Source organism: Nannospalax galili, unplaced genomic scaffold (genome assembly GCF_000622305.1).
Source record: "Nannospalax galili isolate Female #2095 unplaced genomic scaffold, S.galili_v1.0 scaffold138, whole genome shotgun sequence".
Lineage (NCBI taxonomy): Eukaryota > Metazoa > Chordata > Mammalia > Rodentia > Spalacidae > Nannospalax > Nannospalax galili.
The window spans coordinates 95,252-119,366 of NW_008341333.1; the positions used below are offsets into that span (position 1 = coordinate 95,252).

A 24,115-nucleotide genomic window follows, 5' to 3' on the forward strand; every position below is an offset into this window, starting at 1 on the left:
ATCTTTCTCCCCTCTCTCTCTCTCTCTCTCTCTCTCTCTCTCTCTCTCTCTCTCTCTCTCTCTTCCAGATATGGTAGCATGAACTTTGTCATGAATTGAATTTCATCCTAATCAAACTTATATGTTGCAGGTCTAACCCCTAATACCTCAGAATGTGACCTTATTTGGAAGTAGCATCATTCCAGATATAATTACTTAAGATGAGGTCATGTTGACTGAAGTAGGATGGGTCCCTAATCCAGTATGACTGGTGACCTTATGAAAAAGAGAGAGACAGGCCTGAAAGGAAAATGGTATAAAGAGATACTGGGAATAAACAGCCTTTTACAAGTTCAATAGAAAACCTAGAATAGATCCTTTCCTCACACGATGGTTGGACTGTGGACTCTACCTCATAGCTTTCAGAACAGACAAATTTCTGGGGTTTAAAACACTCAGTTTGGGGTTCATAGTGGCTCTAGAAAACTAAGATACATACACGGCATTGTTTGGCCCTGTACTTCCTTTGCCATGATTGCATATCTGCATATAAACGCCCACTTCATTTATCTGAATGACTTCAGTGTTTCCTCAATTTCAGTATTTCCCTATCAGTATTGAATGAGGGTTTGGTCACTATTTTATTGTTCTCAACACTGTCTATCTTTAACTGTGTATCTTTGTGCAAGTATAAATGTACCTCAGTACGGTAAATTCTTAGAAGGACTTTTTGGTGAAAGGGTAAAAATACAATATGGTAAGAATAAAAATAAGTGTTGGCCAGAAAACTGTCTAGCAAAGCTCAGAGGTGAAAAGGAGAGACGTACTGTACAGGGGAATGTGTTTTCTGACCATCAGCATTGATAACCACCAAGCAAGGGAGCCAGGAGAGCAGGCCACGTGACCAGCATCAAGGAATGGCAAGCGGGAGTCACATGACCATCATCAAGGCATGGAGCCATAAGAGGGGATCACATGACCAGCATCAAGGCCTGGAGCTGCATGTGAGGGGTCATGTGACCAGCATCAAAGCAGCTGGTCAGAGTCTGTGTTCTGACCACAAGCACATTTCTGGCCACACACAGGATGCAGGAGTTCGGAAATTCATGTATGTGTATTTTAAAGACAGTAGAGAAGTGCCATACACAGAAGGACCCACTTAACACCACATGGTCCTCAGATGTCTCTACTGAGGCTTCCTTACTGGAGAAGAGAGGCTGCCTTGAAGAGCCTTTCCCTACTCTCATTTGGTAGCCAATTACTTCATACCCCTAGTTCTTCCTACTTGACTTTCCTCTAATCATAGATCCAGAAAACTGCCTTTTGATGAGTTTCTCTCAATAGCGAGGAGACCAGCTCCCCGTGCCTGTGGTGACCCACCCTCTGCCTCTGCATGCTCCGTGGGAGGAAATGGATGAGCAGGATTGGTGCTGTCACTGGTTTCTGCTTCTTGTTTATACTATTATATAAGTGACTGAAGACTGCATTCTCATTTCTAGCCTGTGGCTTTTACTGGCTACTTTGCCACGTGGCAGCTCAGCTCTCTCCTAGCCCAGTCATCCCCTTGGCAAGCCTACTCCATTTCCATATTATCCATCTCTACAGAACTAGGATAACCAGATTAAAATATTTGTCCATTGGACTTTAATATCTGAAATTCTCAACATTACTTAATTTGTTCGGGGGTAAAGCAGGCAACCGAACCCTGCAGAGCGCCTGGGTACCACCCCTTCATATACATAATCTTGTCCAGTCTTCATAACAGCCATGTCCTGTGGCCATCGTTCTCCGTACTACCACCCCATGCCAGCACCCCATGATTATAAAATACACCCTTGTCTGGTTACTGATAGTCTCAGACCCCAGTGACAGGCCCGTGTACCTTGGGGTCCTCTTTCACCCCCAGAAAGAGGTCATCCTTCAGCCCCTTCTGACAGTGCTCACACGTGCAGTCAAAGTAGTACTGCTTCCTCAGCTGTTCCCGGCGCTCCTCGCTGACGTTGAGGAAGTCAATGTAGGACACCGTCAGCTCCTCTCCTTCTGAGATCTTGCCCAGGGCCCGGAGCTCAATTCTGGAGCAGGATGGAAGGGAGTGAGTCAGCGGACCTCATATTGACCAGGGTCAGATTTGTGTTCTCCAAGACTTCAAAGAGTCCAGCTTCAAAGACAGCACCTTCTCCTAGTGCACTGAGAAAATCCCCATTCCCTACAGAAAGGAGAAATGTGATCTAAAGCACAGTTAGCTGGATAATTCTACTCTTTGTAACAGATCTGCTCCATTCAGAGAATTTTTCTGGAATTGGCTCTAATACAATCCCTGGAAAGGACTGGCCTTGGTCATAAAGCCCTACCCAGGTTCCCACATGCACTTAGTTACTGATTATTTGTAACAAAGGATGAAAGGAAAAAAATGAGAGAACCTCAAGCAAGAAAAGTTCTAAAAATTATTTCTGGTTAACGTGGAGACTACTCCCTCTGTAACATATATATTGAGCCATCCGTGATCTTGGCCCAGTCTGTGTTGAACTTAAGCCCCCTTGTACCTTTTGCTTTGGTTCGGTGATTCAGGCCTACATTACACAGGGGGACTTATGCTCACTGGAGATCCCCAAAGGCAATTAAATGAACAGAGGCTGGGGCTGCTACATGTTCACTTTCATGTTTATTGGGAGACAGAGCTTCTTGGTTGAAAGTAATTAGCAATAGTGGAGGACATTTTTATTTCCTTCCAGGCTAGACCTGGTCCTCCAGTTACTCAGGACACCATCCACCTTACTATGTAATAATACAGAAGGCACTGAAGTTAAAAGCTCCCTGCACAGATGACATCCATCCAGGTAAGCCAGTCCTGGGCCTCTCAGCCATGCACTCCTTATCACAAAACCAAAGTGCTGCAAAAGAAGACGCGAAGGTTGCAAGCTCAGTCTTCAGCTATACTCTGTATCCCACCAGGTGCCTAAGATCTCACTGCCCAGGGGGAAAATGCACCCCAGGGAGCAAGTGGCAGGAGGCAGAGAGCTAGGCAGAAATTTCTGGTCATTACCTTCCAGAAAGCTGTTACATGTGTAAACACCATGTGAAAGACAAGAGAAGGCCCCAGCACCCCAGAAAAGTCCTAAGGCAGCCCCTTCCATGTCTTCTGAGATGACAACCAAGGAAACAAGTGCTAAATGACAGGCTCATACATGCCAAGGCATCTGAGGTGACCTGTCTCAAAAGTGGACTACATTAACATACCCAATACATGTGGTGATATGAGGGACTGGGGATGTAGCTCAACAACAGAATGCTCACTTAGCATGTGTGGGGGGGGAGAGGGGGAGAGAGAGAGAGAGAGAGAGAGAGAGAGAGAGAGAAACAAAGAAACACCATAGAGCCTGGGGAAGTTGAAATATCTGCCCCTCATCTTTTTCCTTCTTTCCTTTAGATAGGGAAGGGGTGGGAAGGATGGGGCACTCCTTATATTCTAAGGACACATTTATACTCCATATTGTAGAAAGGAATCTATACATACGCGCTCACGTACATACTGCTCATCATTTATTTGTTCTGAGTTAACCACTGTTACACACACACACATATACACACACGCAGAGTCCAAATGCCCCTGGAGAAATACAAGGTTGATTGATACTGGCACACTAAATAGACTCAGCATTTCAAGAAGTGCTTTAGCCAAAACACCCTCTGAATGAAGGAAGCATACAAGGGATGAAAGCACAAGAGGCACAGACATTACAAGTCTCAGAACTGTAGCTGACCCCCACCAGAATGATCGACTGCTTTTGTCTCCATCAATAACACAATCTACTGGCTGGAGATAAACATGTAAGGCAGTTGTTTCATTTTCTAAAAGGTGTTAATCTGCTGCCTTCTCAGATCATTGACTCTCTGAATAAAGCACAATCTAAATATTCAATTCTTGTCTCTGCTCATTGGCCTTTGTGGTGACAGGCATCATGAGCTCCAGGATTCCATGACACTTTCTTCTCTGTTTCCAGAAGCAGCTGTAACTGAAATGATGCAAGACAGAGAGAGGACGGCCAGGTGATCCTGCTCACAGCTCTGCTGAGAATCCTATGATGGCCAAGCTGTAGAGGATGCTCATTTCACAAACAAGGATGCTGACCTGAGAGAAATACGTAATTTACTTAAGGCCCCATGGCACTAGTGTGACAGAGCCAAAATGAGAACTCGGGTACCCTTCCTGCTTTAGCACTTTAGACTGACTGTATCTGATGGCTTTCTGCTACTCCTGGGAATATTAAAACAGATGCATGAGGAAAGTCCTCATTTTTTAAGGGCAACACTATGTCCTAAAAAAGTTCTATGTGAGCCATTTCTGAGCCAATAGAGGCAGTGGCTAGCTAGTATTTGGCCCTGATACAATAAGTACATAAGTCAGCCCTATAAGTCCCTTTTACAGAGACAGGCCACAATTGTAACATATCATAATTCAACATGAATCACTAGCAAGTTGGGCTTTTTCTCTCATTCTTTAAATTTTATTTTTGTGTGTGCATGCCATGTGTGTATATGTCATGTATGTGTGAGTGCCTCTCTCAGAGGCCACAAGAGGGCATCAGATCCCCTGGAGTTTGAGTTACACGTGGTTGTGAGCTCACCTAACGTGAGTGCTAGGAACTGAACTCTTGCTTTCTTGCTGAGCCATCTCCCTAGCCCTGTATGTTGGGATTTCCAGGAACTTTCTTTCCATAATGGTTGAGCCAATTTTTGCAAGACCTCCAGCTAGCTCAGATTATTTAAGTGGTGTGAAAAAGTTTTCAAAACCAACATTGATATGTTGGTACATGCTCTGATCTCAGAACTGTGGAGGCTGAAGCAGGAAGATTGTGAAAATGAGGCCAGCCTGGGTTACACAGCAAGCTTAAGGTCAGCCTGGGTTATATAATGAGACCTTACATCAAGAAAAAGAGGACTGGAAAGAAGGCTAAATGGTTAAAGCGCTGGCTGATCTTGCAGAGAACCCAGGTTCAGTTCCCAGGACCCACACAGCAGCTAACAAGTGTCCATTACTCCAGTTACAGGGGATCCAACATCCTCTTCTGGCCCTCACGGGCATGGCATACATGGGTGCACTTATATACAAAACATATGCAAAACAAACACAAAAGAAAAATAAAGAAATAAATGGGGGGAGGAAAATGGGAGAAAGGAAGAAAAAAGAGTTTTAAATAATTTCATAACACAAATATGAGAAATACAAGGTTTTCTCATTTCATATATAAGTGTTATGAAATTAATATTATTAAGGATGGCAAGTACAAAGCTTACCTAGACTACAGAGGGACTACAAGGCCAGTCTGGGCAAATTAGTAAGAGTCTTAAACTAAAAAATAGAAAAATCACTGGGAATATATATCATAGCAGACTGCTTGTTTAGTAGGTGAGACTCTAAGTCCAATCCCCAAGGACAGTAGAGAAGGAGAGAAGAGGGGAAGGGAGGGGAGGGACATATATTTCCACCCTATTCTACATTACAGATGCCCTTGAACATACAGCAAGATATGTCCCATTGGATAGGCATGTCCTTCAAAAGAACTAGCAACAGCTGGATGTCTGAACCTTAAGAGACTCCGTAGAAAGGGAGAGAGAGACAGTCACCCCTCCCACCCAATCAGCTTCAATTGCATGAGGGGGTGGGTCTAAGGATAGATAGGGAAGAAGCCGGGGAGGAGGCAGGAACTTTACCATCTTGGGCAGGTGGGCCAGCAGCAGCAGATCTGGAAAGCTCAGCCAAGATAGACAAAAAAAAAACAAAAAACAAAAACCCACAGGGGTCCACGCTTTTGTAAGTAACCCTCTCCGGGACATTATAAGCTTTGTTGGAAAACCTAAATAAATATCTTTAGTCCCTAAACTGTAGCTTAGAGGGACATTGTGTCCATTTTGTTGGACGGTCATAAGACCGTGTGGGGAGAGAAGGTCGCAGCACGCTCCACAGAGGGTCTGGGAGCCTAGAGTGCACACAATATGGGCCTCTCAGAAGTAAATTGCACTTTACCGTTGTGCTGGATGTCTTTAGTTTCAACTTGACACACCTGGGTTGAGGGACCCTCAATTGGAGAATTTCCTCTATTGGACTGGCCTGTGGCCATATCTGAGGGGCATCTTCTTGATGAGTGATGTGGGAGGGCCCAGCCCACTGTGGGTGGTGCCACCCCTGGGCAGGTGGGCCTGTGTTGTATAAGAAAGCAGGCTGAGCAGGGACCAGGAGAGCAAGCCAGTAAGCAGCATTCCTCCACGGCCTGTACTCCAGCTCCTGCCTCCAGGTTCCTGCCCTGAGTTCCTACCTTGGGCTCCCAGATGAACTGTGACCTGGGATATGTAAGCTAAAAAGACCCTTTCCTCCCCAAGTTGGTAGTGGTCAGAGTATTTTGTCACAGCAATGAAGAAACAAAGACAACAGTCCCGATAAATCCATGATAAATTGAAAATACTGTGAAAATGCACCTAACACACCTAACCTACTGAGCATCATGTCTTAGCTTTACCTGCCTTAGATGTGCTCAGAACACTGTCATTAGCCCACAGTTAGGCAAAATCACCTAACACAAAGCCCATTTTATAATGAAGAGTCAAATATGTCACATAATTTATTTAATACTATATTAAAGGTGAGAAACAGAATAGTTACATCTATACAGGTTTGTGTCACCATAAAATAAATTCATTGAGTCAAACCACCATTAGTTAGACGCCCCCCATTTCAGAACTAGAGATTGAAGGATGAACAGTGATCAAAATAAGCACTGCAGGAGCCAAGACATGAGGCTCAGCACTGCTCCTTCCTCCACCCGGCTTCCTAGGACAAGTCTCCTTCCCACTCTGAGCTCCAGACCCCTTCCATCTCTAACACTTGGCAATTCTCTAGTTCAACTTGTTGAACTACGAACAGGCAATTTAATCTAAGCATTTCTTACAGAGGTTGGGAGCAGAGCCAGAGCCACAGAACTTAGAACCTGGAAGGTCCCGAGAGTTGCTCTTTTGTTGTTGCTGTGGTTTGTTTCATTGTTTTTGTTTTGTTTTGTTTGGTTTTGTAATACAGTCCCATGGGATGCCACCAAGGATGACTTGGAATTCCTGATCCTCCTGCGTTCATTGCCCATGCCTGGCTTTTGACCTTCATTGCACAGGTTTGGAACACAAGCCCAGGACATGATTAGCATTGTCCAAAGTCACAAGCAGTACACACTAACATAGATGTACCAACCAACCATTGTCTCCCCTCATTCCAAAGCCCAAACTCACATGCAATATTGTGTTCTTAATTCACTTTGAGGGTTTCTAAACCCAGATTAAGCAAAAGATCCAACTGGGACCATGTGGTCATCATTAAGGAAAGTCAAAGGCAAGATTTAAGCCACAAAATTCAGTTTGGGCCAGAAACAGTAAAAAAAGACACTATGAATACACACTTATCAAAATAGCACAGCTATTCGGAATCAAGCCTCGGTTGATAGACAAACACACAGTCCTTTAGTAGATTAGTAGTAGCCATCCTTATTTCACGGTCAGCAGAGTTTAAGGGGATGATACAGGTTTTGGCAAAGATGGTGAACTAGAACAGTTAGCACTTTGAGGCAGAAGGAGTAGAGAAGTGAGGTGTAAGAGAGGAAAGCAAGCAAGCAAAATAAAGCAAATAGGTGGGTGAAGAAAAGGTAAATTCACGTGCATGAAGAATATGCCATTCAAAAAGCAAAGACACTTCAGAGCTGGACATGAAAAATGACAGGAGCCAATGAGTCTTAGGAAGGGCTGGTCCCAGCAGCAAGCGAGACAAGTGAGGGAGATGGGTCAGGGGAGCTGAGGATTCGTGAGAAGACTGACCCACCTCATCTGCGTGTGAAACATGGATTTCACTGCCTCATGACTGAAAGACAAAACAGACACCCACAAAGAAATCAGTATCATTAGCTTATCAACTGTAGCCAGCAAGAGTGCACAGCATTCTGGGCTCGCACAATCAAAGCTTTGGCCATCACAACCAACTTCATCCCTTCTAGCTGGGCTCCCATGACAGGCTGCTGCCTGGTACAGTGGAAAGTGCATTGGATTGGGGATGCAAAATGCTGGATACTGAAGGACCCGCTACTGAACAACTGAATTTCTTTTCTGGGTCCTCAGTGTCTTACTTGTAACTCAACAGTGAGACTTCTGAAACAATGCCTTTAAGAATACAGTGCTAATAAATGTAAGGGACTTTGTTATTGTCCCATTGACAAGCATGCTAGATAAATAAACATGTCTCTTTGGATGACTTGTGGAGAGTTTGAATTGCATATGTAGATCTCACAGGTAGCATGTAAATGTTGTTTGTGTTAAAATTGGGCCCCTGACACCATGTCCAGTGTTCTTTCTATTGTAGCAGGCAGCCAGGCAGTGACTGTAACAACCTTCTTTCTTGCACAAAAGCCAGCAAGCCCAGGGGAACACATGACTGCTCAGAATTAGTAGATGCAAAGAAGCAAGAGCAGACACCAGAGATGACCTGAAGAAAGAGGCTCAAGTTCCTTGATCATTACACAGTGACAAGATAGGCCCTGGGTCCCCACCACTTATAGGAGGCAATCTAGAATGTTGGACCCTTGTATGTGGCTAAATTTGACCTACTCTGCTAACCATGCTGAACCTAAGCAACATGTCTTCTTGGAAGAATTCCATGAGGCCCAGGACCATTGTCCCTAGAGGCTTAGGCAGAGAAACAAAACATGCTGGGAAAACATTATCTGAGTCCAAACTAAGCTTTCCCATCTTGGTCATCTTTCTCAATTGCTTTTGAGCCTGTGGTCAGAAATAGAAAGGAAAGAAATCAGAGTCCTAGTAATGTTGGTGGTTTGTCAAGATTCTCAGCTGAGACCCAAAAATCATTCTTGGGCTTCAAGGATCTGGGGGAAAGCTACTCAAGATCATGGCTCAGTGTCAGCTTGCATCAGTCATGGAAGATCATGTTTATGAGAAAAAACAGTGAACATTGCTCAGGCTTCCTTCCTCAGATCTCCCCAGCCTGATCCCTGCACGACCAGGTTCCAGCTTGTTTTCTGATCCCTCTCCATCTGTGCCCCACCCCAAAGATCCAGTGTTTGCCCTTGTCTCTGCTCGGTGCTTTCCTGGGGGCAGAGGGATAAACCAGTCAGGTTCCTTTGCTCTCTGGCCTCTGGATAAGGTTTGACCAAGGGGAGGAGAAGCATAAGGTTGGAGTTGTCAGCTCCTGGTTCCAACAGTAGTGGCTTCTGTGCAGACACAGCTATGATAGAACTGAGCTGAAGGGACCCTCTCGTGGCTCAGGCACTCACTGGCTGAAGGCACTCACAGAGCTGTCTCTGCTTATCCTGCCAAGCCTAGTAATGGTTTCAGGTGCTTGAGACCTGAGACCCCTCACAATTCTTTGTCTGATTATTCCTAAATCCTGACCACACTCCTATAAATTGTCTTTTCATTAAATTCTGAATTAACCTTTTGAATGGGCTTTCTAATTTCAGATGGAACCTTCGATAACATAGGCTTCTGTCAATCACTTCATTGATGTGCTGCCATGACTTCTAGTAAATAATCCCAGAGTTCAAGTTTAGAACAGTGGTTAAATGTTTATCTAACATGCCGGGCACAGTGGCGCACACCTTTAATCCCAGCACTTGGGAGGCAGAAGCAGGCAGTGAGTTCCAGGCTGCCTACATAGCGAGTTCCAGGCCATCTGGGGCTGCAGGGAGACCCTGTCTCAAAAAGACCAAAAAAAAGTTTATCTAACACATTTAGTAGCCCCAAAAAACACACAAAGATTGAGAAATGACCAGGTAGAATTCTTTGCTATCCACCTCAATACTTTCTTCTCTCATCACAGATAGTCTAGCAGGAGATTCCGGATTGCTGAACATTAGTAGTTCAGGACTTTAGTTGAAGTGGAAAGTTACCCACCCCCTCTGTACACATCCAGTTAAAGGCATACTCACTTGCCATTGTTGAATATGACGGTGCAGTTGGGCCAGCAGTCATGGTTCACCAGGCCCAGGTTGGGGAAGATGCCCACACCTACTGCCTGCAGGCCTCTCTGGTCACTAAGAGTGAAGCCGTTGCAATTGATCTGCCCAGAGAACAGGAGAAAAGAGTCAGTGAACAGATACAGATGCGGGGGGGATGGGGGTGGCTGGAGAGATGAGATGGCTCAGAGGTTAATAGTACTGGCTGCTCTTGCAGAACACCCGGGTTCAATTCCCAGCACCCACATGGCGACTAACAACCATTCATAATTCCAGTTCCAGGGGAATTTGATGCCTTCTTTTTACCTCTGTGAGCACTGCATGACACAGTTGCACTTACACACATGCAGGTACACATACATATTCATACACATAAACAATTTAAAAAAAAAAAAAACAGATACAGACCCAGGACAGAATATCATCCTAACTGCTGAAAGGAGTCTGAAATATAAAGGGCCCACTGATTAAACCAAATGGGTCATAGAACAAAGCCAAAAATCATGAATCTGGGCAAAGGACTGGTAGGGATTGGGGGAGGGGTATTAACAGAAAAGGGAGGGAAATAAGAGGGAGGAAAGAGAGTAATCAGAATATTCAGAGAGAGAGAGAGAGAGAGAGAGAGAGAGAGAGAGAGATTGTCAGCTAACAAATTTAATCATTTAGAGAGCAGAAGAGAGCCCATTCTCACCCTGAAGATGCTTAGAGTCTAGAAACAGTTTCCTATTTTCTGCGTGACTCCAAATACAGGCAAGACGAGTGCCACAGGGAGTCCTGTGTTTATAAAAGCACCACCATCTTGAAGCCTTCAGGAGCTCTAGTCTTGAGACCAAAGATGGAAATGTTGGATCTACTTTCCAGGGTCTCACAGGAGTCCTGCTCATTATATGTCTTAGTTTGTCTCTCCAGGCTCTGCCTTGCCTGTGTGTGTGTGTGTGTGTGTGTGTGTGTGTGTGTGTGTGTACGTGCTTGTCTGCTGTCTGCACTCTCCTTTCTTAAGTAGAATACTTGCCTAGCAGGCACAAGACCCTGTTTGTCCCCAGCACTTCTAAAAATAATGTTGTTCTCTGTAGAAACAAATTCTAAATACTGAACCAGCAAGATGACTCAGTGGGTAAAAGGGCTTGCCCCACAAGCCTGGAGACCAGAGTTTGATCCTCGGAACCCATGTTAAGGTGGAAGGACAGAACCAACTACACACACACACACACACACGCACACACACTCACACACACACACACGGGGCACACATACACACAATAATATTTTCAATTCAAATACTTGTTTCTAGAACGTGGAAAGTACATAATAATAAATACAGCCTAGAATACACTACTAACTGAGCACAAATTTCCAGTTCATAAAAAAATACATACAGGAATACATGTTGTCTGCAATATAAATACAATACATATTTGCGCATTCACATGGCAATTTATTGCAAAAATAGAAGAGTGTCACTTTCTCCACTTAATTCTCTCAGATATTTAGGAAGTATGTGATGGTAAGTCTGGGAGTTCTAGGAATAAACTGCATCTTCTTGAGCAAATTTCTTCTCTGAGCCCTGGTTTTCCCATCTATAGGTTGAATAAGTTGGGCACGATGAAAGCTAAGACTCTCTTTAGTGCTAAGCTTTAGTAATTATGTAGGTAATTATAGAAGCCCAGGGTTGGTCTATCATACCAGTTTACCCCAAGGCTATAGGACATAGCAAGAGTAAAGGCTCTAAGTCAGGAGTGGTGGATACACCTGTAATCCCAGCATTTTGGAGGGCAATACAGGAGGACTAGGAGTTCAAGGCCAGCCTGGGCTGATAGCAAGACACCTCATAAAAAACAAATGAACAAATGAATAGGAAAGGGAGAAAAGAAAAAAATCATCGTGGGATATAAATAGTCTTCACTTTTTATTTATTATTTTTATTTTGTGTGTATGAGTATATTGCCTGCACATATGTAAGTGTACCCATGTCATGTAATGCCTGATGTGGTCAGAAGAAGGCATCAGATTCCCTGGAACTGGGGTTACAGACATTTGTTAGCCACCATGTGGGTGGTGGGAATCAAACCTGGGTCCTCTGCAAGAGCAGTCAGTGCTCTTGACCACTGAGTCATCTCTCCAGCCCCAAGTGGTCTTCATTTTAAGCTTTAGTGCCTCCTAGACCTTTTGGCCTCCCCTTCTGATTACTTCTGGAAATTTCTTCATTGGACAATGCCAGCTATCACCATGGCCCCTCTATTATGAGAAATCATACTCTAGGATTCTAGATGTATTTTAATGGAATCTTTAGGAGCCTGTCTCTGGGTTCAGAACCAGAAGAAGCAGTAGGTATTCCTGCCACACCTGGGAAGCAGCAGGTAGACTTCAAGTCTCTGGCTTCCAGGGATAGAGGACATTATCAAATAAACAGAAGCCATTATCCAAGGCAGCTGGGTTTCCTTCCTTCGTAGAAGTTCCAGGCTCTCAAAGGGGAAGAAGGGAAGGAAGAAGGAAAAAGACACGGGACAGAGCAGGAGTGCTGGAGGGGACACAGGCCATACCACGCCAAAGATGTGGGAGATGTACTGCATGCTGAACTGCTGGCTCTGCGGGGGCCAGTACTGCAAGAACGAGTCCACGTCCACTCGCAGCTCCCTCTGCTCCTCCTCCCCAAAATGCTCCACGTGGTTTTGTAAGTCATCCACTGACACCAGGCAGCCTTCCGTGAGCCCAGTGCCCTCTCTCTCTACTCGCCACATGATGCGGGCTGCAAGCCTGGGGAGAGGAAAGGGACAACATTAGGAAGACCTAGGGATACTCATTCATTCATTCATTCACTAAGCACAAGGCCTAATGCATACCTGGCACCTTGTCAGGCTTTGTATCATGATGCTTCCTGAACTAGAGGAGATATAGGTAAATAGGGTCATTTTAAGTAGTATTACATACTATGCAGAAAATAAAAGAGTGGCATGAGAGAGTGGCTACTGCCACCAGAGAGGTGTCATTGAGAAGTCACATTTGAGCTGAAACTGGAATGGACAGAGGAACTGGCTCTGTGAGGCTGAGGGAGGAGGAGGAGTTCAACCCAGGTGACTGCAGCATGGGGACAAGAAGTGGAGAGAAAGGCAGGTGCCACATCACATAGGGACACAGAGAGATGCAGCAGCCTGGGTCTCAGGTCTAAATCTTGAGGAAAACTAAGCACAGTGGGACAGGAGACCCTGATGAGCTCTGAGTGAGCTACAGAACATGTTCCACACCCCTACCCCCACCCTGCAAGGGCTTCCTTGTTAACGGGCTCCTCTGGGTACCTGGAAAGGATTGGTGATCCAGAAGACCTGCTCCTCTAGATGAGAGAGATGCCCGTCCCTTTTGCCAGAGCACATCTTATCTCATTCAGTTCAGTTATTCCTAGAGAAGTTCCCTATTGAATTCTCAGGTATCTGGGAATTGAGGGGTCCCCATATGGAGTCCAGGACAGAACTAAGGAAAATAAGGCTCAGGATAGGGTCTGGTGCCAATCTGTAGCCTCTAGATCCTGGAGATATTGTCCTAAAGCTCAGATAATAGAGGTCAATGGTGACAGATTTCAAGTCAATCACAAAAGACATGAGCATGCACCTGGGGGAAGTGAGGAGGTGAATTTACTCTGGGTCTTGAAGAATACATACAATTTCAGTAGGTGAAACAAAGGATGCTGGGGAGGGTAACTGTTTCCTACAACTTCTCAGGAGATAAGAATTCTGAACTGTCACATCCTAGGTGCCTCTGCAAAAGCTCCCAGTCTCTTTCCCCTCCTTCTTTACTCTTAGATAGGGCTGGCTTCCTATATGCATCACAGTGCCAGCGCCTGCCAAAAGAGCCATTAGGACTCAAGAGCTCTCCAACTCAGGCTCCATGCCTGGGACCTGAGATTCCTGGCAATGGCTGCCAGTGAATGTCATTGTGTTTCCATATCAGGAGCCCTGAGCTGCATGAAGGACCATGGCTATAGTGAGCTCAGTGACTTAGAAAACTGCATGCCTTTTTTTTTTTAAGTTTTATCAGAAAATTAGAAAATTAATAGCAAAATAAAAATGTAGTTACCAAGGACAATAATGGCATTATCTCATTCAGCATGCTCAACAAATCAGTGTCCAGTCATGCGCAGTTTTCACTATGCTATTGGTCAATGGAATCAAAAAGGAAACCCAGCTCTCATGACCACGGTCCCAAAGCGACAATACTTATTGGACTCATGGATTGCAGAAATGATTCCTGCTATTTCAATACCCAAACAATTGAATATACATATCCCCCATGGACAGAAAGGCAAAAACTACACTCCTTTTCTTTTCAAATTACTCATTCTTGTTCTTGATTCTAAATATTATAGTATAACCACATGGGCATTTATTCACATATGCATATGCATACATTATAGACTAGGCTCCACATATGAGAGAAAACATGTGGTTTACTTTCTGAGACTTGGGTGACCTCATTTTATAGTGTACATTCTAGATCCATCCATTTTTATGTGAATTTTTTATTTCATTTTTATTTAGAGAGTAGTAATATTCCATTTTACATATGTACTAGACTTTCATTATCCATTCATCTGTTGATGGACAACTAAGTTGGCTCCATTTCCTTGCAATAGTGAATAGAACAGCAATAAACATGGGAATACAAATATCTCTATAGTAAGCTTTTCAGTTCTCTGGGTATATGCCCAGGAGTGAGAGACTTGGGTCATATGGTAGTTCTAGAAAATTATAACTCTTAAAAGAGACATACGTTGTTAAGCTCCAGCCCATTTTGTCAGATCATCACTTTTGATGTTTTCCAGAAAAGCCAGAAACCCCAATTTTTTACAATGTGAAAAATTTTCAATGTTCAAAGCTTAGCAAACCAATTTTTAAAAATTAAATCCCTATCCAGGGACACACACTCTGCAGTCTCTCATTCTTTAATAGTTGACCAATTGTGGCCTTTTGTGTGCATCGCATTCTGTTGTACAAGGAAGCTTCACTGGTGAGAGCTGAGGGATGCACTACTTTTCTCCCACTATGTTCCATGAGTCTTAGGTGTAGAGGTTCCACTGTAGATGTGTCACCTAGGACTGGGCATCTCTCAGACATATATTCTCTGTGTCTGACAAGTTATAAGATTCTGCAGTAGCCTCTGTCCAAAAACTCAATAAAATTTTTTAATTAAATGTTAGAGATAGCTCAGTAGTTAAGAGCACTAGCTGCTCTTTCAAAGGGCCTAGATTCAGTTCTCAGTACCTACTTGGTGGCTAATAACTGTCAATAACCCCAGTTCCAGGGGATCTGACACTCCTCTTCTGGCCTCTGTGAGCATTGCATGACATGGGTGCACTTGCAAACATACATGCGGGCAAAACACTCATACACATAAAATTTAAAATTTTTTTTTAAATAAATAAAAATTAAATTCTGAGGCTGGAGAGATGGCTCAGTGGTTAAGAACACTGGCTATTCTTGCAGAAGAGCCAGGTTCAAATCTCAGCACCCACACGGCAGCTAACAACTGTCCGTAACTCCAGTTCCAAGGGATCTGACAACCTCTTCTGTCTTCAACGGACATTGCACAACATAGGTGCACTTACCTACATGCAGGCAACACACACATACATATAAAAATAATAAATAAAATATTTTAAATAAAATAATTAAATTCTGAGGAGTTTTCCATAACCTTGTGGGCCCACTCCCTCTAGGAGCTGCACTTTGGAATTGCCAGTGTAGACAGCTAGGTGTCCCTCTCAGACCTGAAGGAGTGAATGGAACCCGAATCATTTGCACTCAGCTTGGGAATGCTGTCTTAATCTGACATTTGGGGATCCGAAGCCTAGCCCTGAACCCAGCTCTGACCTGATGTTCTCATTGGGCACCTTCCCGTATCTCTTGATGGCCGAACACTCATTCTTGTGGTTCAGCCAAGCGTCCTTCTGGCATGTGCGGTCGCAGTAATGAGCAAATTTGCACTGCCCACAGCGATGGAGCTTCTCCTGCCTCTTGAAGCAGGTGTGGCACACAAAGTTAATGAGGCTGCAAGTGGAGGGAGAAAAGAAGTCAAGATGGGGTGTCTCTGCCCATATTTTATTGTAATAACTCTTTACCACAAAGTAGATGAGCCATAAAGAAAAGAGATTTAGCCTAGTCTAGTGACCCATACCTGTAATCCCAACACTCAGAAGGAGGAGGCAGAAGGATGGAAAGTTTAAAGGCAGCTTTAAAATAGGGAGAGAAGGAGATTAGATAGATAGATAGATAGATAGATAGATAGATAGATAGATAGATAGATAGATGATAGATAGATAGATGATAGATAGATAGATGATTGATAGATGGATGGGTGGGTAGGTAGGTAGGTAGGTAGGTAGGTAGGTAGATAGATAGATAGATAGATAGACGATAGATGATAGATAAATCAATAGATGATAGAAGATAGATGATAGATAGATAGATGATAGATAGATGACAAGATAGATGATAGATAGATAGATGATAGATGATTGATAGATTAGATGATAGATAGATAGATGATAAATATAGATGATAGAAGATAGATGATAGTAGATTATAGATAGATTGATAGATAGATGATAGATAGATAGATGATAAATAGATAGATGATAGAAGATAGATATAGATAGATAGATGATAGAAGATAGATGGTAGATAGATAGATGATAGATGATTGATAGATAGATAATAGATAGATAGATAATAGATAAATGATAGATAGATAGATAGATGATAGATGATAGATAGATAGATAGATAGATAGATAGATAGATAGATAGATTTATTTTAATTCACAGTTAAAATTGTCTTCTAAAGAACTAAGTACAATTAGAAGAGACTCTTGGAAGCTGAAGACCTTCATTTTGAAAAGTAGGAATCTAAAATTTAGCAAGGACCACATACTGAGCTAGAACTGGAACCACCCAGGTATCCCATCTGCCAGGACAATGCCCTTTCCACAGTGTCTGTGCTATGGTTTGGATGCAGTCTAAATGTATTTCCTGAGTTAAAGTTATCATTCCCACTTACAGGGATTAAGCAAGTGGAAACAGACTATGGTGTTTTGGAGTGGAGCCTGATGGTAGCCAGGGTGAGCTACCCATGATTGAATCCTGCTGGCTTTACAAGAAGAGGGAGAGACCAGATACTTATATATTCACATTCATACACACAAACACATATACACATACAAACACACATGTTCTATACAACCCAAAGAATGACCTAAAATAGCCATGCATTTGGTCTCAAATGAGTTTAAGTATATAGCAAGTAAAAGCAAAAGAGTAAATACCAAGCAGCAGGTAGAAAGATAGCAAAACAGTATCGACTCAGGCACTCACACATCCAGCAGAGAAGGCTGGAATGGTCCAACTGAGAAAGCAAACAGCAAATAACATCACCAAATCAGAGGCTTACAAACAGAGCAGAAATCAACTAGGGAGACAGCTAGCTGGAGTTCCCCCATGGAGAGAGTCCTGGGTGGAGTAGACTGACCCCTCAGACATGGCTTCCAAATAAAAAACAAATAGCAACAGATAGATAACATCAAATTGGGGGCTTACAAGCATCTAGCATAAATGACCAGGGAAATTCTGCTGAAAGTGTCATGCTGGCATTCCTGAATGAGAGTTCCAAGCAAAGGAGTCTCTCCATGGATGAGCTTTTGGCTTTTCTTTCCCATTGTAGACATTTTTATACTATGGGATAAACAATAGTAAACTTGGTTGGAAATACTTTACCTTCTAGCTGTTATCAAGGGTACAGTGTTTTTTTGTTCTTTATCTGTTTGCTGCTTTTCTCTCCCCATCCCAGAGTTACAGGGTGTCCTAGTTTGTTCTCTCCATTGGTGTGACAAAATACTCTGACCAATATCAACTTGAGGAAGAAAGGGTTTATTTATCTTACATATCCAGGGTCACAGTTCATCCAGGAGCCCTGGGTAGGAACTCAGGGCAGAAACCTGGAGGCAGGAGCTGGAGCACAGGCCATGGAGGAATGCTGCTTACTGGCTTGCTCCCCTGGCCCCTGCTCAGCCTGCTTTCTTATGCAACACAGGCCCACCTACCTGCCCAGGGGTGGCACCACCCACAGTGGGCTGGGCCCTCCCACATCACTCATCAAGAAGATGCCCTTCAGACATGGCCACAGGCCAGTCCAATGGAGGAAATTCCCCAATTGAGTCTCCCTCAACCCAGGTGTGTCAAGTTGACACCAAAGCTATCCAGCACAGAGGGCTAACCTATCCCAGGAAAAGGTGTTGGAGAACACTTGAAATAAACATGCTGAGGTCTGAGACAGGAGGGCCTTCCACACTAGAAGAATCTACTTTCAACAAGCTTAAACAACACATGACAATTTACCAATACAATGTACATTACAACACATATGCATACAAACACACATATACACACAAACACATACATGCTCACAAACACACATATATAAAAACATACACATATATGCACATGTATGTCTCCAAAAGTATAAAAATCACAGAATTCTAGGGGTCGGGGAGCTGGATCTGTAGGTAAGTCTCTTGTGTCACAATAATGAGGACCTGAGTTGAGATGTCCATACCACGTGCTGGATGTGGTGATCCCAGCACTCCTGTGGTAGAATGGAAGGCAGAGACAGAAGTCCGGGAAGCTCGCGGGTCAGACAGCCTGCCCTGTGCAGCGGTGAACCAGAGGCCCTATCTCAAACAAGGTGGAAGATGAGGACTGATATTTGAGGTTTTCCTCTAACCTCCACATGTATGCTCTGGTATCTATATATCTGTACACACACACACACACACTTTTTTAAGTTAAAAATAAAATAATCAAAGACTTCTAGAGTGTGGAGGAAAAAAAACTTCCACAGAACCTCCAAATACAGAAATCCCTGTGTCCATTCCTGACTATGAATTTTCTAATTCCCACAGTAAAAAGAATCCACTACATCCAAGAATATTTAGTTCACTAATGGAGAACAATTAGTTCTCCTTGTGTTAAGTTTGATGTTGTCTCCCTGGAAAACATATTCCCATGCCCTAATTTGGCCCTCTGGATCTCTGCCCAGTGGAACAAGCCTGACCAGGTCAGCATTTTAAGACTCTGGTAACCACTGCCCTGCTTCTCCTTCACGTCCCTTCTCCAAGTTGAACACTCCTAGGTCCTTCCACGGGTCTTTATACAACATGGTTTCTGAAATTCTCCCACCATTCCAGCAGTTTCTGCTGATATGCCTACATTAGCCAAAGAAAGATAAGTGTAGCTGTGCATCAAGCAAGGCTGCTCTATGCTAGGACCTCAGCTCCACAGAGTCCAGGCACTTACTGGTCTCTGGTTGGCTGACTCAACATACTGGTCTGTTTTCATCTGCTGCAAGGTGTAATCAGTCAATAATTCTAAAGAACTGGAGGTGTGGAAAGTCAGTGCTTATTTAAGTTAGTGCAGACTCAAGGTTATCCTCATGATAATGCCCTCCTTACTCTTATACTTGTGTCCCCTAAGTTGTCCTAGCAAGACAGGAAGAGTGGGGTTATCCTGGCATGCCTACAATTACCTGGAATCCCCAGCATATCAAAACTATGCCATGGAAGTGCACTTTGCTTGAGAAGGTCACTGCTCATAAATATCCAAGCACAGCAGAACACACAGAGCTTCCATGGGCCCCTGGCCATTTAGTGGAATTCCCAAACCCTGGAGCTAGGAATTTCTCAAGTCAGGGTTGCTTTCTCTGGCAAGAATTTGAAGTTAGCAGGGATTTGGCTGCTGAAGACCACAAGTAAATTAGAATCCAAAAAGGCTTCAAGTCTTGTCTCCTGGTGATTCAAAGATGAGAATTCTTTGCCATGTTGGCATATGTGTCAGAAGCTGTCAGAGTAAACATAATCTTGGAAGTGAACTTCCCGCGGTGCATCAGAACAAAGAAGAGTGTCCAGCTGGGGCTCTATTTACATCTCCTGGGTTTTGACTGTGTGCCTCTACAGGTTCCTTTCTGGGAGAAACTCCCATTATCTTAAGGTCAAATTACAAATATAGTCACTAAATCTGAGCTTTCTCAAGATACTGCAGCCAAGTCAGAGTTTCCCTCTGTCCATGTGGTACTGAATTTTCTAGCTTTATGGAGATATAACTGACATACACTAAACCACATATATTTAAAATATATGCATGTGGACTGAGCTTGTAACTCAGCTGCAGCATATTTAACATGGACAAGGCTTACATTCAATCCCTAGTTTGAACAAAACTAAACAAAACGAAGTATATGTTAGCTTTCTGTGTTTAAAAAAAAAAATGGCCCAATCTATTTAAAAGGTGAAGGCTTTGACTTGTAGTTTTAGAAGTTCCATCCGTGCTCAGTTAGCCTCTTGCTTTTGGGTCTGTGGAAAGGTAGTATGCCGTGGCAAGCATGCATGGCAGAGGACGCTGCTCTCCTCCTGGCAGCTGGGAAGCAGAGAGGAAGAGCAGTAGCCAGGGTCCTGATGGCCCTTTCAAGGGCACACCTCCAGATAACTTTACTTCCTTACATCAAGCTCCACTTTTTAACAACTCCCAACAGAGCCACAGGCTAGGGACCGAGCCTTCAACACATGGGCCTTTGGAGGGATAATCAAGTTCTAAACTGCAACATTCTGCCATGGCCATGGCCATCTCACAAAGCAAAATGCATTAGGTCCACCTCTAAGAGTATGCACACTCTGATAGGTTCTGACAAATATGACAACCAAAAAAACCACCATTAAGCTAGTGAGCATTAAGTTAGGCATGGTGGTGTATGCTGTTAATCCCAGCTCTTGGAAGGCAGAGGCAGGTGAGTTCCAGGCTAGCTGGGACTATAGAGAGACCCTGTCTCAAAAAACAAAAACAAACAAACAAACAAAAGACAGCAAGCACTGTCTAATTTACCTAACTGGAAGTGTAGACTTCACCTTTATTCCTACCTGGCTGCTTTCAGCAAAGCATTCCAAACTGTCAAAGTCATTTAGAATTTTTATTCGGTCATCTTTTATACTGGAAGGCTGAGCTTTGAGTCATCTGCAAATCTGAGAGCCTGACTTAGGTTGGGAAAGAAGTAGGAGGGGCAGAGGCCTACCTCTGGCTTCTGAGGACCCAGCTCAGATATAAGCCTAAAGCAGGGAAGGAACAGGAACAAGCCAGAAAAGATCAAAGAGGAAGCAGTTACAAACAAGCACAGTCATGCTGGCTGGCTGTTCAGGGACACCCGCCAGAGAACAACCCCACACTGAGACTGCTCTAATAGCTTATTTCCAGGTTGAAATCTTTGGAGCATTCTAGTAGAGTCTCCTCCTATTTTTATTTATGTACATATATTCATATTTTTGGATACATTAAGTGTTGTACCTACATTTTGTACTAAACAAAAATATTACAGTACACAGCTCTCATCAGTTTCACTGCTTCAACTGTTACTTACTGGGGGCTAGGGGTTCAGCACAGTAGGGGTACGCATGCTTAAAATGACTGAGGCCCCATGTTCAATCACCAGCATCCAAAAAATTTTAATTAAAAAAATAAAGATTTATTTTAGAGAGCCATGCGTGGTGGCACAGGCCTTTAGTCTTAGCACTTGGGAGGTAGAAGCAGGCGGATCTCTGAGTTCAAGGCCAGCCTGGTCTAAAAAGATATTTGTTTTAGTTTTATTTATGTGTCTATCTGTGTCTCCTGAAGCTACAGGTTGTGATTCCCCCAGACATGGGTGTTGGGGAACCCAGCTCTAATCCTCTGAAAGAACCACAAGCACTCAACCACTAAGCCATGTCTTCAGTCCTAAACTTTTTTTTTTTTTTTTTTTTTGGTGTTTTTGAGACAAGGTCTCCCTGTAGTTAGGCTGGCCTGGAACTTACTGTGTAGACCAGGCTGGCCTTGAACTCACAGAGATCCATCTGCCTCTGCTTCCCAAGTGCTGGGACTACAGGCGTGCACCACCACACCCAGCTCTAAAAAATATTTTTTTTAAATATTTTTATTGATTCAATAGTTGTATACAAGGTATTTCTAAAGTATTCAATAGTTTTATACAAGGCATTTTTAATAAAAAAAAAATTTAAGGGCCAGTGTAATGGCTTAATGGGTTAAGGCACTTATTGAGCCTGATGACCTGAGTTTGATCCCCAGGTCCCACATGGTAGAAGGAGAGAACTGACTCCTGCAAGTTGTCCTCTTATCTCTGTACTATGGCACATGACTGCGCACACACACACACACAAATACACACACACACACCATAAATTAATTAAAATATAATAAAATTTACATACAAATCTCACCATTCAGAAGGCTGCAACAGGAGGATGAACGTTGGAGGCCAGCCTGAACTATCAAGCAAGACCCCACCTCAAAAGCAAGCCAACAACAATAGACGGTAATCACCAAATACAACCCAATTGAATCCGTTCTACTACTTCAACTCTATCAAAAGAAAATGACTCTAAACACATTTTCTGAGAGGTCCACATGAGATTTTGCCCTTTCCAGAGTTTCATTGCATAAACACAAGAAAGAATAAATGATCAAGAAGGAAAAAGTAAATAAATACAAATAAAATCTCTACTTGCTGAGGCAAGTAAAATGAAAAACTAAATAAAATGAAAATACAAATAAATACAAATAAAATCTCTGCTGAGACAGGGGCACCATGAGTTCAAGGCCAACCTGGGCTACATAGGGAAACCTTGTTGACAAACCTGGAAGTCTCATGTGGAAAGCAGAAGTATCACAGCTCCATCTCTTCATCTTTACAATCAGTGCTCATTTCTTACCTATTTAAAATATAAAAATATGGGGCTGGAGAGATGACTCAGCAGTTAAGAGCGCTAGCTGCTCTTGTAGAGGACCTGGTTTGGATTCCCAGCACCCACATGGAGGCTAACAACTGTCCATAACTCCAGTTTCAAGGGAATCTGAGGCCCTCTTCTGACCTCCACAGGCATTGCATGACACAGATGCACTTACATACATGCAGGCATACACTCATACATGTAAAATAAAAATAAATAAATACAAATATGGCAGAGAGGGATTGACAATGTGCTCTGTGACCAGAGTGAGCTCACAAGAAGTTCTGCACCTTACAAACCAACTATCAAATTAATCCATGTAGCTGATGCCACACGAGTTAGGGGACAGGTGAGTCTGTCAGCTTAACTCCCAGGAAAAAAGCAGTCTCTCTCAAGGACAAGTAATAAGGTGATAATTTGAAACTCAGTTAACAGCAATTATTTGGAAAATATGCCATCGCTGGTGGAGGGGCAAGATACATTATCTTTGGCATTATTTAGAATCACTGGTATATGGAAATAGTAAAAAAAAAAATGACTTTTAGTTCATTTGGTTATTGGTTATTTTTGTTGTTTTTTTGTTTTGCTTTTAAAATGTTTTCAAAACTTCTGTATGTGTGCCTGTGTGTGTGTGTGTGTGTATGTGTGTGCACACGCACATGAATGCTGGTGCCCATGGAGGCCAGAAGCATCAGATTCCCCTAGAGCTGGAGTTACAGATGATTATGAGCTGCCTGACATGGATGCTGGGTAACTCAGGTCCTCCTGAGAGCAGTATACTCTTAATCACTGAGCCATCTCTCTAGTCTCTTGATTTGCTTTTTGACACAGGGTCATATAACCCAGGCTAGCCCCTAACTGACTACACAGGTAAGGATAATCTTGAACTTCTGATCCTCCCATTTCCACCTCCTGAGTGCTTTTTAATTCTAAGCAGATGTCCCCTGGGTGCCTAAAGCAAGGGTGGTCCAGATGTCCTGCCCTGCCCTACCCTGCCATGCCTTTCCCTGGTCCTCACACATCGTCTGTGGTTTATGGGACAAGTTTTCCCAAACTAACTAAGGAAAGAAAACATCTTACCTGGCACTTGCCTCTAGGATTCCATGAACTGACTTTGAATAGAGCCATGAACTGTAAATATGTCGTATCCCTAGGAATAAGTTCCAGCTGTGTTCCACATGTCTTCAGAGTCACATTGGCCGAGAGAAAGGTGTGAACACTTTTCTCTAGGAAATTTCTAGGAATACTTTGGTCCTAAAATATTCACCTGTGGCAAAGTGACACAGAGATCTTTACAATCACTTATACCATTAAGTTTTGAACCAATATCA

The 24,115-nt window shown here is 43.3% G+C and overlaps 1 protein-coding gene across 2 annotated transcripts in view; it reads right to left on the reverse strand.

Moving 5' to 3' along the window:
- Smyd1 (SET and MYND domain containing 1) overlaps window positions 1–24,115 on the reverse strand; it is a 52,809-nt gene that overhangs the window by 12,524 nt on the left and 16,170 nt on the right. Inside the window, exons 2-6 of one of the 2 annotated variants that reach the window (XM_008836722.3) lie at window positions 15,839–16,015; window positions 12,518–12,731; window positions 9,951–10,081; window positions 7,835–7,873; window positions 1,862–2,051 (exon numbers count right to left, since the gene is read on the reverse strand). In XM_008836722.3, the coding sequence (XP_008834944.1) occupies window positions 1,862–2,051; window positions 7,835–7,873; window positions 9,951–10,081; window positions 12,518–12,731; window positions 15,839–16,015 (751 nt within the window). The remainder of the gene's footprint in view (window positions 1–1,861; window positions 2,052–7,834; window positions 7,874–9,950; window positions 10,082–12,517; window positions 12,732–15,838; window positions 16,016–24,115) is intronic. The other variant, XM_008836723.2, reaches the window with a different exon arrangement.